The 14,834-nt window shown below is 37.6% G+C and overlaps 1 protein-coding gene across 1 annotated transcript; it reads left to right on the forward strand.

Annotated features, from left to right (window-relative positions):
- Positions 1–1,767: 1,767 nt before the first annotated feature.
- On the forward strand, positions 1,768–14,198 carry LOC149284931 (olfactomedin-like protein 2A). Its single transcript, XM_089496124.1, has 7 exons — positions 1,768–2,028; positions 5,967–6,074; positions 6,982–7,158; positions 7,519–7,774; positions 10,704–10,955; positions 12,824–13,009; positions 13,597–14,198. The coding sequence occupies exons 1-7, from the start codon at positions 1,792–1,794 to the stop codon at positions 14,196–14,198; spliced, it is 1,818 nt and encodes a 605-aa protein (XP_089352250.1). The 5' UTR covers positions 1,768–1,791.
- Positions 14,199–14,834: the final 636 nt, after the last annotated feature.

The following is a 14,834-nucleotide window of genomic DNA, read 5'->3' on the forward strand; positions in this document are numbered from 1 at the left end:
TTACATATTAATATTACATATAGTTATGGTGTTGATTGTGTTTTTCCAAACCAAAACACAAGCACAAAGATATTTAAATATTAATTAATATTAAACCCCTTTAATTGCCAGACCCCTCAATAGGGACAATAGTTAAGTCCACGGTGACCATCTATCCATTATAACAAAATGTATTTAAACATGCATGGGACTATCCCGAATCTAAGACAAGGCCAGGGACTGATTAGGATCTGAGGATTTTAGGATGAAAGAATAATCTAACATCAGGAAAAATAGCCAGACAAGAATGGTTGTTATCTGCCATCAAATTCTATGTTTCTAATTACCCACTGGTTCGTATAATATATAAATAAATAATATAATAATAAGGGAGACACCATGATCATTTAGCGATGATATGCCATAAAGTGCATTAGGTGGTAAGATTCTCCTTTTAACAGTCCTACACGTACATTCTGTGTTGTGTTACCTTAATTGCATGATGTAGCAGAGTGCATTCCAGCTACTTTACCATAAATGCCTTTTGCGATTCATGCTAATATTTGTTTACCTTGTAAACATGTAAAAACTCGTTTTAATGCCGTCTGAGATAAAGCTAATATTGTAATAGCTTCTAATAACAAAACAGCTGGATAGCGATTCTTTCTCCAGCTATAAACAGACCATTTTCTTAAACTTCTGGGGTTTCATCTAAAAAACGCCAGTTTTCTTTTGTCCTCAGGATTTCTTAATGCAGAAGCAATTTTAATTAGGTAGGGAAATAAATAATACAACCTACCTCCCCCCTGCCACGCTCAGTGGTCACCGAGTGCTGGTTTTTTCTGACGATAAGTATATTACGCCCAGGGAGATGTGTTTGTCCAAAAACAACACCATAAAAACATAAAAAGAGCACGCAGCTATTATATGCTATATTCAAGTGCACATGCTTGGAGTGACCCGCTAACTCCCACTCATACCTGGGAACTTTATGGCTTTGTCTACTTGGAGCCCTCCCTTGCGGGATACGGGCTGGAAGTCCCGCTGATCTGAGTGGGCGGTCCTACTGATGTCAGTGGGCGGTCCTGCTGATGACGGTGGGCGGTCCCAATGACGTCACTGGACAAACAATAGTCTAACTGGGTAATGGGTGACGAGGGGGGCTCCGCTCCCACGACTCGAGTTTTCTGGTGGTGAAACCTGGAGAGTTCCCAGGGTCGCTGCTACTCCACATATTCAGGTCCTTTTTGACTGACGTGGGGGATTGGCATTGAAGCAAACTATTTAGATAAAGCTTCTGCAATTATTGAAAACAAAAAAATGAATCACACTTGATTTTCTTTTCCTAAAGTCAGATTTTGAATAAATGTATACTTCAAAGTGAATGAAAAGGTATCAGAGCTTGGTAACACTGGCCTCTTACCCTTTGCCTCCTGTGGATTACTTAAACAATGATGATCTATGCTTACACCTCGCAAGATTGAGGCAAATTTTAGACTTAGGTGTCTAGCCATAGATGATTTTGATCTACTTGATTACAATCCATTGAGTCATGGAATGCTAAAAACAACCAACTACCCAAGTTACGTATTATGGCTTGTAATTGATCATTTGGGTAGCCCAGTCATGCCATTTTGAACATTGTATTAAATTGTATTTGGTAAGGAAGAGGGCATTGAATTTAGTTTGTGAAATTCTCTTGACTCTTCCTTCCTTCCAAATCTGATAAAGGGATCATTGTGTTTATGTAAACATATAAGGATCTGACGCCGAGTTTTTTTCCAGGTGTTCGGAGACACGGACCAAGTCCGGATGACTTCAGAGGGGTCTGACTGCCGCTGCAAATGTATCATGAGGCCCCTGAGCAAAGAGGCCTGCTCTCGCATGAAAGATGGCAGTACGCGTGTTGATGATTATTATACGGTGGAGACTGTCAGCTCGGGCTCAGACTGCAAGTGTTCGTGCACCGCACCACCAACTTCTCTAAACCCTTGTGAAAATGAGTGGAAAATGGAGAAGATGAAGAAACAAGCACCTGAACTATTTAAGGTAACAATATATATTTTTGCTTACTTCTCTCCCTGGCACCATACCTGGGAACTCTATGTCTCCGGCTACCTGGTGCGCCCCCTTGAGGGATGCGATTAGGAGGTCTCATTGACATCATTTGGAGGTCCCTCTGACATCAGTGGGCTGTTTCATTGACATCACAGGACATATGACATGGTTGGATGGGAAGTGGGCAGGGATTGGGGCGCGCTGCAACAAAAGTGTCCTGTTTTAGGCACCTGAAATTTTGTTGGGAAAGGTAAACATAGTGATTATTATAGATAGATAATGGACAAGAGATTGAACTATTTTAGTGCTTGAAAATTACATTAGCTCTTCATTTGTTAGACACTAGTCCAGGGGTGTCCAAGTTTTTTCTGCAGTGGGCCATTGTATACTTGCGTGGGCCGCACTAATTTTTCATGAGAAAATATGGCCTTTAATAAAATATGCAGATTAAAATAAAGTAAATTACTCAAAACCTTTACTTTTCCTCTCACTGATTTCTGGGCCTACAAAGTGTTGTGACTACAAATTCAGGATAATTAAAAATGAAATAGTTCTATTATTCTAGGGATGCACCAAAATGAAAATTCTGGACCAAAACATTCACGGTTCACTTAGCCAAAACTGAAAATGACCCCCACCTTTAAAAATAATAATAAAAACTACATTTTTAATAAAAGTAGGTAACACACCACAATAGGACACAAAAATAGCAATATGACTTGGTATGATAGGAGTGTGATTACTAACAGCAATCACAGTCCCATCATGCCTAGGTTCCAGCACTTACACATCCAACCAGTAAATGCTGGAACCTAGGCATGATGGGACTGTGATTGCTGTTAGCAATCACACTCCTATCATGCCAAGTCAGCCAGTACATGCTGGTACAGAGTGGCTGTACTGCTGGCAGCATCAATACACAAGGGGGCAGCTAGCCAGGTTTCAGCATGTGCTGGCTGACTTGGCATGATAGGAGTGTGATTGCTAACAGCAATCACAGTCCCATCATGCCTAGGTTCCAGCACTTACACATCCATGCTATCACACACACACTCATTCATTCATATACTCATTCATTCACAGATCCATTCCCTCAATCACGCATACTCGATGCCGCTCACAGACTTCAGCAGGGGGCGCGGCCTCGCTCTGCGTTCTCTGGTACTAACCAGAGGAAGCAGGACTGGAGCAGAGTCATGTTATGTCACGTGAACTCTGCTGGGTTCCGCTGTGCAATACAAAAGACCCTCCCACAGGTAAGTAGCAGGGCTCGAGGTGCGGCCCGCGTAAGATCGGTTGCCCTGGCTGCCAATCTTACGCGGGCTGCACCTCGTGGTCTCGCGGGCCGCATTTTGGACGCCCCTGCACTAGTCCTTTAAATTAAAGAGAACGTTTCACACAAGACTTAAAAAAGAAGCAATGTCACGTCTGGCAAATTTCGAGCATGAGAGGCGCCATAATTAAAAGTAATAAGTGAATAGGCACAAGTTAAATATAGACACAGGCGCAGCAGAAAGGAAGCCCAGTAGAGCAAAGTTGAAAAGGCAGGAGAGGAGAACTAAAGTGTTCCCTTTGGAAATAAATAATTTAAGACAGATAGCTTGGCATATTTTTGTTACAACGGTGTATATTGAGACAAAATTAAAGGTGGGGGTAGAAATGGAGTAAATTCCACCTTGGGCTGCTGTGATTTTGAGACTTTGACAAAAACCCAATTTTGCGCACCTCATTCAGTTCCAAATGGCCATAGAGGGACACAGTTTTGGAGGAGTGTCTAGGAGATAGGGCTTTTGCAAGCACCATTAGTACAGAATTACAGTATTAGGGTGAATAGAAGATGAATAATGCATTTTAGTTTTTTGTGATGTATGTAGTCACAATGATCTCAAGAGTAACAAGATTTTGGGCAGCATTTGTATCATGGCTGGATCCTATCTGGGTTTATGTAGTCTCTTGTAATCCACTGGACTTAATTCTGCACATTTGCTTGCCATACAGCTTTGCTTGTCCTCTTGGAAGTGGAATATTTTAATGCCCGCCTCAGTCTAACTTGAGCCTGATCGTTGTTCACAGTGCTAGAATTTATCTGATTAGCGGTTTCTTGTGAAAAACGCAAAAGCCTGTATGATGGGGCAAGACAGGGAATTCCACGAACAAGAAGTAGCATGAGATGACATTTGGAAAGAATACTGTTTTGTAAAAAAAAAAAAAAAAGTGTTCTCACCATAGTTTTTATATATAAAGAGAAAGAAACAAATTAAAATTCCCAGGCATTGTCTTTGGAAACTGAATGTTGTCTATGCGTATATTCTTTTCCAGCTAATTTTATCCTTCTTGCAGGAAGTCATGGGAAAATATCAGTGTTTTTTTGTGTGGTTGGTTTAAATATAAAACTGAAAAAAAAAATATTTTCTGCAGAAAATCCCTAAGGCTTCCTCGGTTCATCCTTGCAGGGAAAAGAGCCAAGCTCCCAAACACTACGTTCACTTGTTTCAATGAGACTGCCCTTTGATGTCTCATGCAGTGGAAAATGATAATTCTGAGCTTGTAACATTCCATTTAGTCAATTAATGTGTATTCAATCGTGTCATTCAAAACTGATTAACAAGAAAAACAGCTGCCCATTTTTCTCCTCTGAATTTTCCTTATTAAGGCAGCGTTCCTCTTCTAGCGTTCATTTTTCAACACCATGCAAGGGGACCTGTCATCTTCCCAAATCCTGTATTAAACAGTTCGGTATACATTGTAAACTGATTTGATGCTGTTTGTAGATAAAAATATGCAATTTATACTTAGAGGAAGACCACCCTTTCTATATTACTCGCGGCAGACAGAGCTACCGCCATAAATAACCCATAAATTCGCAGAATAACTCCCCCTATTACGTTATTTGTCTATTTTGATGGAGCCTAATAGAAACTTCGTGTAGCAGAATCCAGAGAGTCCCCAGGTATGGTTGTTATCCTGTATTAGAAGGGAAATAGGTATACGGGATGAGAAGATAATGTTGCCTCTATATCATTGGTAAGACCATGTTCAAATTTCTTAACCCCTTAATGACAAACCCCATACATGTACGGGCTCAAAATGCATTATTTTAGGGACCGCCCATTGTCCTTAAGTGGTTAATTGGTCTGTTGTAGCATTACCAAACTTGGATAAAATAGCCGTGTTTGAGATATGTACTTTTGGCCGTAGTTGGGTAACATTTGTAATTCATGAGTTAATAAATGAAACTCATACTTTCGAGTGAATAATATAATCAGGGGTTAATATCAAAAGTGATCAGGAGGATCGCTGATAAATACATCGCGCTCCCATCTGTAAATTCCTAAGCATGGTAATAAGTGTCTAATGTTTAGTCTCTACAAAGAAGTCTTTGAAATCCAAATGTGGCAGAAGTCACAAGCCCTCACTAAACACAGCAGTCTGGAAAAACAACATGTAAAAAAACCCTGTTACTTTATCTACGGCATCTGTTAAGATCAAACCTCGGTAACTGAGACTGAGGGTTACAAAGCAAAACAAAGAGAAATACCTGAATTTAAATACCTATCTCCTCTTGGGGTGGAACTTTAAAGCGAAGACCAAAGCAAACACGTAAAATGTTCAAGAGGAAAGTGTAAGCAACAAATAACTGAATACAACCGGGGATTGAAATATGGAAATCAGGATAAATTTACTGAAAATGTTTATGGCTACTAGATAATTATCAACAACTAATGAGGGGTTCTCTGAAATGAATGATAACCCTTATTAATAAACACTAATGTTATATTAGTTGCATGATATTCTCTACCCGAATGTATATATTTAAACAAATGAAATAATATTGCTATCATTTGTGCATTTTCTAAGTAAAAACAAAAATCCACAGAGAATACATAAGTGATTTATTGATCCTATTTTTGTGTATGTTGTATCTATAGCTGCAGTCTATGGTTGACCTTCTGGAGGGAACGTTGTATAGCATGGACCTTATGAAGGTGCACTCATACATCAACAAAGTGATGTCACAGATGAACACTCTTGAAGAGGTAAGACTTGGGTATTTCTGTTTATGGTTATATGCAAAGACCATGCCAAGATCCCGCTCCTAAAATATCTTCAAAAACATTATTCAAATAAACTATTTTCTATTGTAGTGGTGCTACATGATCTGATGGCAATATTAATATAATGTGGTCATTTCTAAAGTAAGAGCGCGCATGGGTAGACAGTGGAGATGTTTAAAGTCCCCTAATGAAACCTAACAGTTCCTTTAATCGATGGCATAGGATCTTAAAACATGGCTTCTGGCTTCACTAGCAGATTACCGTTATATGATCAGTTAATCACTTTTAGATAAGTAGAATAATGATGCATACCATACCACACAAGTCTACCTGTTTAGAAGACACAGTCCCTCTTTTCTAGGAGCTCACAATATGTGCTGCAAGGATAACATAGAAGGGAGAAGGTACAAGCTCTGGATATTCGGATATAGAGCATCATATTAATCGTATAATATATTCAATGTAATCACAAAAATGACAATTAAAAAAAATAAAATATGAAAAACAATTTGATTTCTAAACATGGCTATAGAACACATTGACACATTGATTCCTAAACATGGCTATAGAACACATTGACACATTGATTCCTAAACATGGCTATAGAACAAGATCCTACGTATATCATAACAAACTCTGGGAAAAACATAGGGAGAAAACTAAATTTTCGGTAATAAAAAAAACAAAAAACACATTGTTTCATTCATCTCCTTTTAATCAGTGTTATAAATAAATAAATATGCAGAATGTATTCTATACTTTGATTTGACGTAAAATTATTATTTTTTATTATTTAACTTATCTCAAGTAATAGTTGTGTCCATAATGAGTACTGAGTAGATGATTATCTCATTCCTACTACCTAAATTATTTCTGTTCTTCCTCGTAGACCATCAAAACAAATTTAAGTCGAGAAAATGAATTCATGAAGGAAAGTGTCATTAATCTTTCTAACCAGATGAAGAAATATGATAATTATTCTGACATCATGATGAGTATAAAGAAGGAAATTTCCAATTTAGGATATCAGCTGCTACAGAAAGATGCACCCGAGAATAAAGTGCAGGTAATGATTATTCCTCCCCGGAGTTCTTCAAGTTATAGTAGCAAATGATCGGTCTCCGGGGCACTCTTTTTTGCAGTCTGGGCAGTAGAAAATGGCTTATAGGTCCATTCCCTTTGTGGTTATACCTACGTCCTAGGACTATTATATTAACTGTTTTTGTAATACAACTATTGCCAAGAGGGACTAGTGGGTCTTTTTTATGTACTAAGAATCCAATTAAAGATAATTCTTCGCCTATAGCAGAGACCGGGTGAAAAAATGTATGAAACTTTGCTATCTCTTTAATCTTTATGTTTGCGTATTATTATTTTATTATACCACCACCAGCCTTCAAAAATGCTAATTGTTTTGTTTTTCAAGGAGACATCTGGAACCAAAGGCAAGGATTCCACCAAGTTCCCCAACACTAAGAAGATCACAGGAGACAAGTCCGTTACTAAAGTCACAAAGGAAAAAACGCCCAAAATAGAGAAGGCCAAAAAGGAAAGCAAAGCAAAACCAGCGTCGCCTACAACAAAACCAAGAGCCCCTGCCCGAGAGCCGGTGGTTGTACGAGGAGTTACCTACTACAAAGCTGGCAGGAACGAGGAGGCAGAGAGTTTTGCAAGCAACAAAGGTATATGGGATTAAATGGGTGAAAGAGTATGGCTTTTACGCATAATTAAGACCGAATGAGGCTTGAGTCTTTACAGCAGAAATTTAATCATTTATTTTATCTTATTTAGATATATCTAATAGCAAAACTGCAGGGCTGTCAGAGGCTAAATGGATCCCTACTTTAAACATCTCAGATCAAAGGCACCTTATCTTAGCTAGATTGCCATTTACAATCTTCTCTTTTCCATACTGGGTTTGTTTGGTCTTAATCAGTGTTTAACCCCTTAAAGACAATGGGCGGTCCCTAAACCCACTCAATGCAATTTGAGCCTGTGCATGTACGGCCTTTGTCATTAAGGGGTTAACATCAGACTATTTTCTAATTCTAGCTAAATAGATATAATAGTACCCAGATCATTCTAGGGTTAATTAAGAGATTAGCACAAACTAATGTCATTCCTTTTCACTTATCAATGAAACACCTTTCGTTATATGTAGTTACAGGAAAATTCATATAATCTGTGTTGATGAGCAGAAAAATTATCACCATTTTTTCTAACTATAAACCATGTCTTAGGTAGCTGCTGCCCCTTTAAAGTTTGAATTTCTATCTGAAACCTGGACTTAAGCTTTCTAGTAAAAATAAGTTGTTTTTTTTTCTCTGTTTCCTGGAAGAACGACAAGTCATTTTCACTTGTTTAGACTCTTGAACCATGACTTGTAACATCTTTACTTCTTTGAGGTGTCCGGCCATCGCGTTGGTTAGATAATGAACACCAGCCAAAAGAAACAGCTTTGTAAAACATGCCCTGAGCATCTGGTTTTTAGTGTCCCAAAAAACATAACTGTTTAACACAAACGACAACAGAGACGGCCAGAATAAACAAGGGAAGGGACATGTTACAGGAAAATCCATCTCCGAAAAACAGGATCTTGTTACAGGTGCCATTTGAAATTATTATTTGCCCCCAAGCATCCGAGAAAAAAAAAAGCCACTTTTTAACAAAACTGTTTTGAATTACAGTTCTTATATTCCGTAGTTGAGGTATTTTCAAAAGGCATTTAAAAGATCACATCAATATCGTTATCTTCAAAGCTAACCTGTTAAAAGCATCTTTTAACTATTAATCCCAACTGTGGATTTTATATATTTTTTGTTTTTTTGTTTTTTTGACAGTTTTAAGACACAGTGGTTTGGCTATTTCCAATTCTTTATGCTACTGAATCTCAACCACTTTAATTTTTTTCTAATATTTTGTCACATTCCTGACAGTAAATAGCAAGGACGAAGTGTTTCTATGGGCTTAAGAATAGTTTGGATAAACATATTTAAAACTGTTTTAACTTTTTATAGATGGTCTATAGAGACATTATTGCTAATGCATTGAATAATACATTGAGAAACAGCGCTACATGATATAGTATAGTGTTCTCTAATTGATACACTTATATTCTTGAAAGTTCTGTATGTTGTTGGATAATCTTGTTACCTTTATACATCCCTATCGAGTTATTAGCTGATACTGTTCCGACTCAAGTGTTCAGTCATTGCTGTGTATTTAGTAAAGAAAGGAAGAATTTTGTAGATTTGTAGATTTTAGGAATTGTGACCAAGTAGTATAAAAAATAAAAGTGTTAAGCGGTGATTAACTTTCACCCAAGGAAGGAGGCACACCACATGTGTTCAGTTATACCATGGCCGTCATATGGCGGTGGTGAAAAAAATAGAAACATTTTTTGAAAAAACATTTTTAAATAAAAATATGTCAATATGACTTCTCATCCAAGACGAGATGAGCTGTTTCCACCCTTTCCATGCAGTGGATTAAATGTTCATACATCCAGAGTCATGATTAGCAATAAGAAAATATAGCAAACGTATTATTTAAACAGTGTCTCCAGAATAGTTTATGTGACTGCATAGTAAATAATATTTCTAATCCAGGCAGACAGACTGCCTCCTTCATACAAGATGGAATTCCCATCATAATCTCGAATCTGACGAGCTTTACTTGTCCGCTCAGTTACTTAATAGTTTCCCATCAGGCTGTTTCACGTATTTGCACGAGAAAGTTCCTGCAAAAGTACATATGGTGGACTTTGGAATGGCGGACATTGTAAGGAACTGTACCTCTGTAACTCTGACCACGTTCAGTCGAAGATGAAGATGGCATTTGTAAGACATAATTCCTTTGCCACAGGAATATATGTTGTATTCATTAGTTATAGGCCTATATTTTGGCATATAACCAAAAACATGATGATTTGTGTGATCCAACAAAAAGTGGTTAAGGCAATTTATAGTATTAAATAACATATTATACTGATGCCGTCAGGCTTCCAAAAGCCTTGCAGTAAAATAAAGGCAGAAAATACCCAAAATATCAAAAATGTTACAGCTCAAATTAGACACGTTACGCGTTTCACCCTGCTGGGCTTCAACTTGGCCTGATCATTCTTACTGCCCACATGTAACAAATTCTAATAATTCATCCGATAGGGATGACATTTGCCACAGGAATATCTGTTGTGTTCATTAGTTTTAGTGCTATATTCTGGCATATGCGGACACCATCTCACCTGCAGATGGTAAAATGATCTAGGCCTCTTCTCTTTATGGCATTCCTAAATGTATCCATGAGGGACAACCCACTCCTCTATGAACTCAACTACAGAATATGAAACCCCACATAATATGTCCTAAAAATTCAAAACCCTTAACAAAGATCACCAAAATAATACCCACGCATCATAGTGTCCTGCCTGTATAATTTACTGGAAACAAAACATATTTTCCTTGGACGGACAAATTGAGCCTTAAAATATTAGGCTTATATTTATATAAAAAAAGGCTAAATACATCTGGATATAAAATTCAATAAATGTTCTTATAAAGTAGGATATTTTTTTTATATTTTTATTCTTAACATTTGTCACTTTTATTATAGAGAATGGTAACAGGGGAACATCACGAGGAGAAAAGCAAGAAGGAAAAACAGAGGGGGGACTTCCAGAGTCCTATCTGGTTCAGGAAGAAAGGAATGTAGAAATAAAGAAAATTCCTCCTACCACCCCTGCCCCTACAACCACTCCAACAACAACCACAACCACTACTACCACTACTGAGACCACCACGGAATATCCCCAGACTACATTATCGTCTACTGGAATTGGATCTGAGGCAGGGACCAACAATAAAGGTATAGTAGGTTGTACATCATCAAGAATATCCTTACATTGTTAAGTGAATAAACCAGGGTGACTCAATAAGTAATTGTAAGATGGATTAGTTCTTAAATATGGGAGTTATTTGATTACGTTAGCCCAGAAATTAAAGTATACAGCATTCATTACATTCACTGCTTCAGGGTTTTGCGATAATGAAATGCAAACGAGGAGAATTCAATGTAATTTGGATTTTCCTTCTATCCGGTCAAAAAAGATATTTGTGCGTAGGTGAATCTTAGGTTACTGATCTTGTTTACACACATCGTTACATAGGGGGTCGAAAAAAAGTCTTCTGGGTTCAAACATTCCAAAACATCACTTATTGGATTAAGAGTAAAACAAACAAAATCCATACCAATTTCACCCAGAAAATGTGAAGATTCCTTTATGATTCAAACAGTAGTGATAATAATACCTGTTATTATCATTGTTATGTGTTACTTATTAGAGTTACCAGCACATATGGGCAGTCTGGGTTTGAAGCAGTGTCTTCAGGTAAAGCCCTGCTTCCTCGGGTCTCCGGGTCACTTTCCTCTTTCTCCGGGCAGGGGAACCGCATTTGGCCACACCCTCTTCCCCTCCTACTCCTCGCCCACTTAAGGTGGTCTGCGGCTGGTCACACCTTTTTTCGTGCTTGCCCATGCCCATGCCTGTGCCCAGTTAGCCCTGCCTCCATACCTGGCTAACCCTGCACCCTCACTACGCCACTCTTACAGAAGGTGTAGTAGCCTACCCTGTGACGTTCCCAGGTATGGTTACAGGTAATTACAGTTGGGCATAATCTGAGAACACGATTCTTACTTAATGAATTGTTTTATAAAGAAATAAAAATCCAAAATTCCATACATACATTGGCTTAATCTATTTTACATGCTCAATAGGCTTTCAGAATCATTAGCCTTAACATGATTAGTTGTTCACAAAAGAGCAAAGCCAGATGTATAAGAATATTTTTGGCTGGATTAGAGACAGCAAGATTGATTATAATCATGTGATATTTCCCTTCTGCACCTTGCTTTCAGGTATTCATACAAGTGTTGAGAGCATCAGAGAAAGCATTCCTTTCTTGTCATATCATCTTTCAAACCGTAATGTTAAAATCATGATGCTTTGAGTTTTGGGAATGTATTTATCCTTAAAAAAAGCACGTTCAACCCTCTTCTTCAGTCTTATTTAACCTCGCTGATACCAGAGCAAAGCCTCTTGCTTAAGAAACAAACGTTACTACAATCTTGTTGCATTTTATCTTTGGAATGAAATCTTTTAACCATGTGTCTAGGAATGTGATTGCATGATGATAAACAAGAGCTATTGCGCAACTGTTCTTTCTCATATGTTTTTTTTTTTGTTTTGGTTTTTTTTAAATACTGTCAGACCAGCAGTATTAAGGTATAATTTTACTCCATTAAATTACTAGTTGTAGCTCCATGCAAACCTCCTAAATGTCAGCTACCTTCCTTTATAGATAGAGGAGGAGAGTTGAGATGGGTCTTGGGAGCCTGGGAAAAAAATCTACTAAATTATATGTCACTAAATTAGTTGCATAGGTTTATTACAACATTTAGGATCATTTTCGTGGGCACTTCTTATCTAAGCACTTTCATTTTCATCCCAATATTTGAAACATAAATCCAATTTTTGTTTTATTTGTTTTAGAAATTAACTGATACATTCTCTAAGCTGGAAAATGTACATAGCTAATGTACATTAGCTTTGATGAGCTTCTGCTGAGGCACAAACAGAAAAATATCTGTCTAATTTACTTTGATGGAGCATGTTTGTTGCAAGGTTTATTCTTATGGTGTAATTACAGGAAATATCTCTGTGCTTTAATTTCTAGTAAGAGAAGGTGAATGTGAGGGCACTATTGCTTCTGTGGAGTCACCTAAGAAGCATCACAGCTATGGGCGTAATGAGGGAGCGTGGATGAAGGATCCTGCAGCCAAGGACGATAGGATATATGTTACCAATTATTACTATGGGAATAATCTTGTAGAGTTCAGAAATCTTGACAATTTCAAGCAAGGTAAGAAATTGCTAAATATGAAGCGAAATAAATTGTTTTATTCTGTACAATTCTAAATTAAATCTATAAACAAAAAACAAGCAAGATAAAAGGTTAAAGTTAAATATATGTTAGTATTGAGGATATGGGCAGTACCCATAACAGTATATTGCTAAAACATGATGAATGTGAAAGTTAATTAATTGATAATTTAGCAAATGTGTGTTTTGAGATGTCCTTCAATTTACTGTGAATCTCAAGGAAAAACCTCCTGCTCGCCGGTGTGGTAAGAGGTGGAGTGGGCTGGATTAGCAGTGGCATCAGGGACAGGACCTACCATACTCATCCAGACACTTTGCAATATATTGAAAAAGAATGCTGGGATATGATGTCATATCACAGAGCTCTGCATGATCAGATGGGAGTTGATTGAGGCCTGACTACTAAGTCACAGCTTGGTGGGCTCATCAGGAGTAATCTCCCAAACTGACACATCATCACCATTTCCAGCTATTGTTTTTACTGCCAAATTATCAGGAATGAGGAGGTAAGGATCTAGGAGAACTCTCTTTTATTATTAATATAATAATATTTTTTTTGTTTTTCAGGTCGTTGGAGTAATCTGTACAAGGTCCCATATAACTGGATTGGAACAGGGCATGTTGTGTTTCAAGGGGCCTTTTACTACAATAGAGCTTTTACTAAGAACATCATCAAATATGATCTAAAGCAGCGCTTTGTTGCTGCCTGGACCCTTCTGCATGATGTAGTTTATGAAGACACTACTCCTTGGAAGTGGAGAGGACATTCTGATATTGATTTTGCTGTAGATGAAAGTGGCCTCTGGGTCATCTACCCATCTGTAGACTATGATTATTCTCAACAAGAAGTTATCGTTATTAGCAAACTAGATCCTAACGATTTATCTGTTAAGAAGGAGACTACATGGAAAACTGGACTGAAACGTAACTCTTATGGTAACTGCTTCATAATATGTGGGATCTTGTATGCTGTGGATGTCTATAATCAAAAGGAAGGACAGATTTCATATGCCTATGACACTCATACAGAAACCGAGGCAGATCCGAAATTGCCTTTTATTAATGAACATGCCTTCACAACGCAAATAGACTACAACCCCAAAGAGAAGGTACTCTATGCTTGGGACAATGGCCACCAGTTGACGTACAAAGTGAACTTTGTTGTCTGATTGAATGGCTCTTTTGTTAAGACATAGGTCAGCCCTACACAAAGAAAGCACTTTTAAATTTCAGTTAAAACGTGTTGCTTGCAGAGCAACAAAAGTATTATCCTCGGGCAGTTAGGAGGTGGAAATGCTCCGTCCATGGAAAATATAATGGTTTAGCACTGTGGTATGTGACTAGTCCATTGTTGAACACAAAAATACAATTGTAAATGTCATGTGAATGGACACAGAGTTGAATGCCTAAAGGTATAAAAGGGACCCTATCTCACTGTCAGACTTCAGACACTCTATATTTAGTGTAACCCAGATGGTTTTTTGGCCTTTTCACCAGTGAAAGAGATAAAACAAGTAAAACAAAAACATTTGTGGGTAACTTTCCACCCAGGACCACCAAAGAAAGACCAATGACCCATGGAGCTAAAATGGAATGTTACATCATATTTGTTTTATTTTCATCAAATTGAGAAAGGACTGCAAAAAAAAATCCCAAAACAGCATCTTAACTGCAAATGTCTCAAAAGCAGTTATACTGATGAAAGCAAAAATAATAATTTAGTTATGCCAAAAACCACAATGGTTACAGTGATCTGTTAGTTAAAAGATCAGTTAGCAGGAAACATTTCAACTATTTGTTATTTA

The sequence above is a fragment of the Sceloporus occidentalis genome, unplaced genomic scaffold, assembly GCF_023333645.1.
Source record: "Sceloporus occidentalis isolate IW3139 unplaced genomic scaffold, rSceOcc1.0.p SCAF_87, whole genome shotgun sequence".
Taxonomy (NCBI): Eukaryota; Metazoa; Chordata; class Lepidosauria; order Squamata; family Phrynosomatidae; genus Sceloporus; species Sceloporus occidentalis.

Excerpts from the sequence above, each read along its gene's own strand:
- LOC149284931 (XM_089496124.1), top strand. The coding sequence starts at position 1,792 with ATGACTTCAGAGGGGTCTGACTGCCGCTGCAAATGTATCATGAGGCCC. Across the intron at positions 6,075-6,981 it reads AGATGAACACTCTTGAAGAG|ACCATCAAAACAAATTTAAG; the intron begins GTAAGACTTGGG and ends TCTTCCTCGTAG. Across the intron at positions 13,010-13,596 it reads TCTTGACAATTTCAAGCAAG|GTCGTTGGAGTAATCTGTAC; the intron begins GTAAGAAATTGC and ends TTTGTTTTTCAG.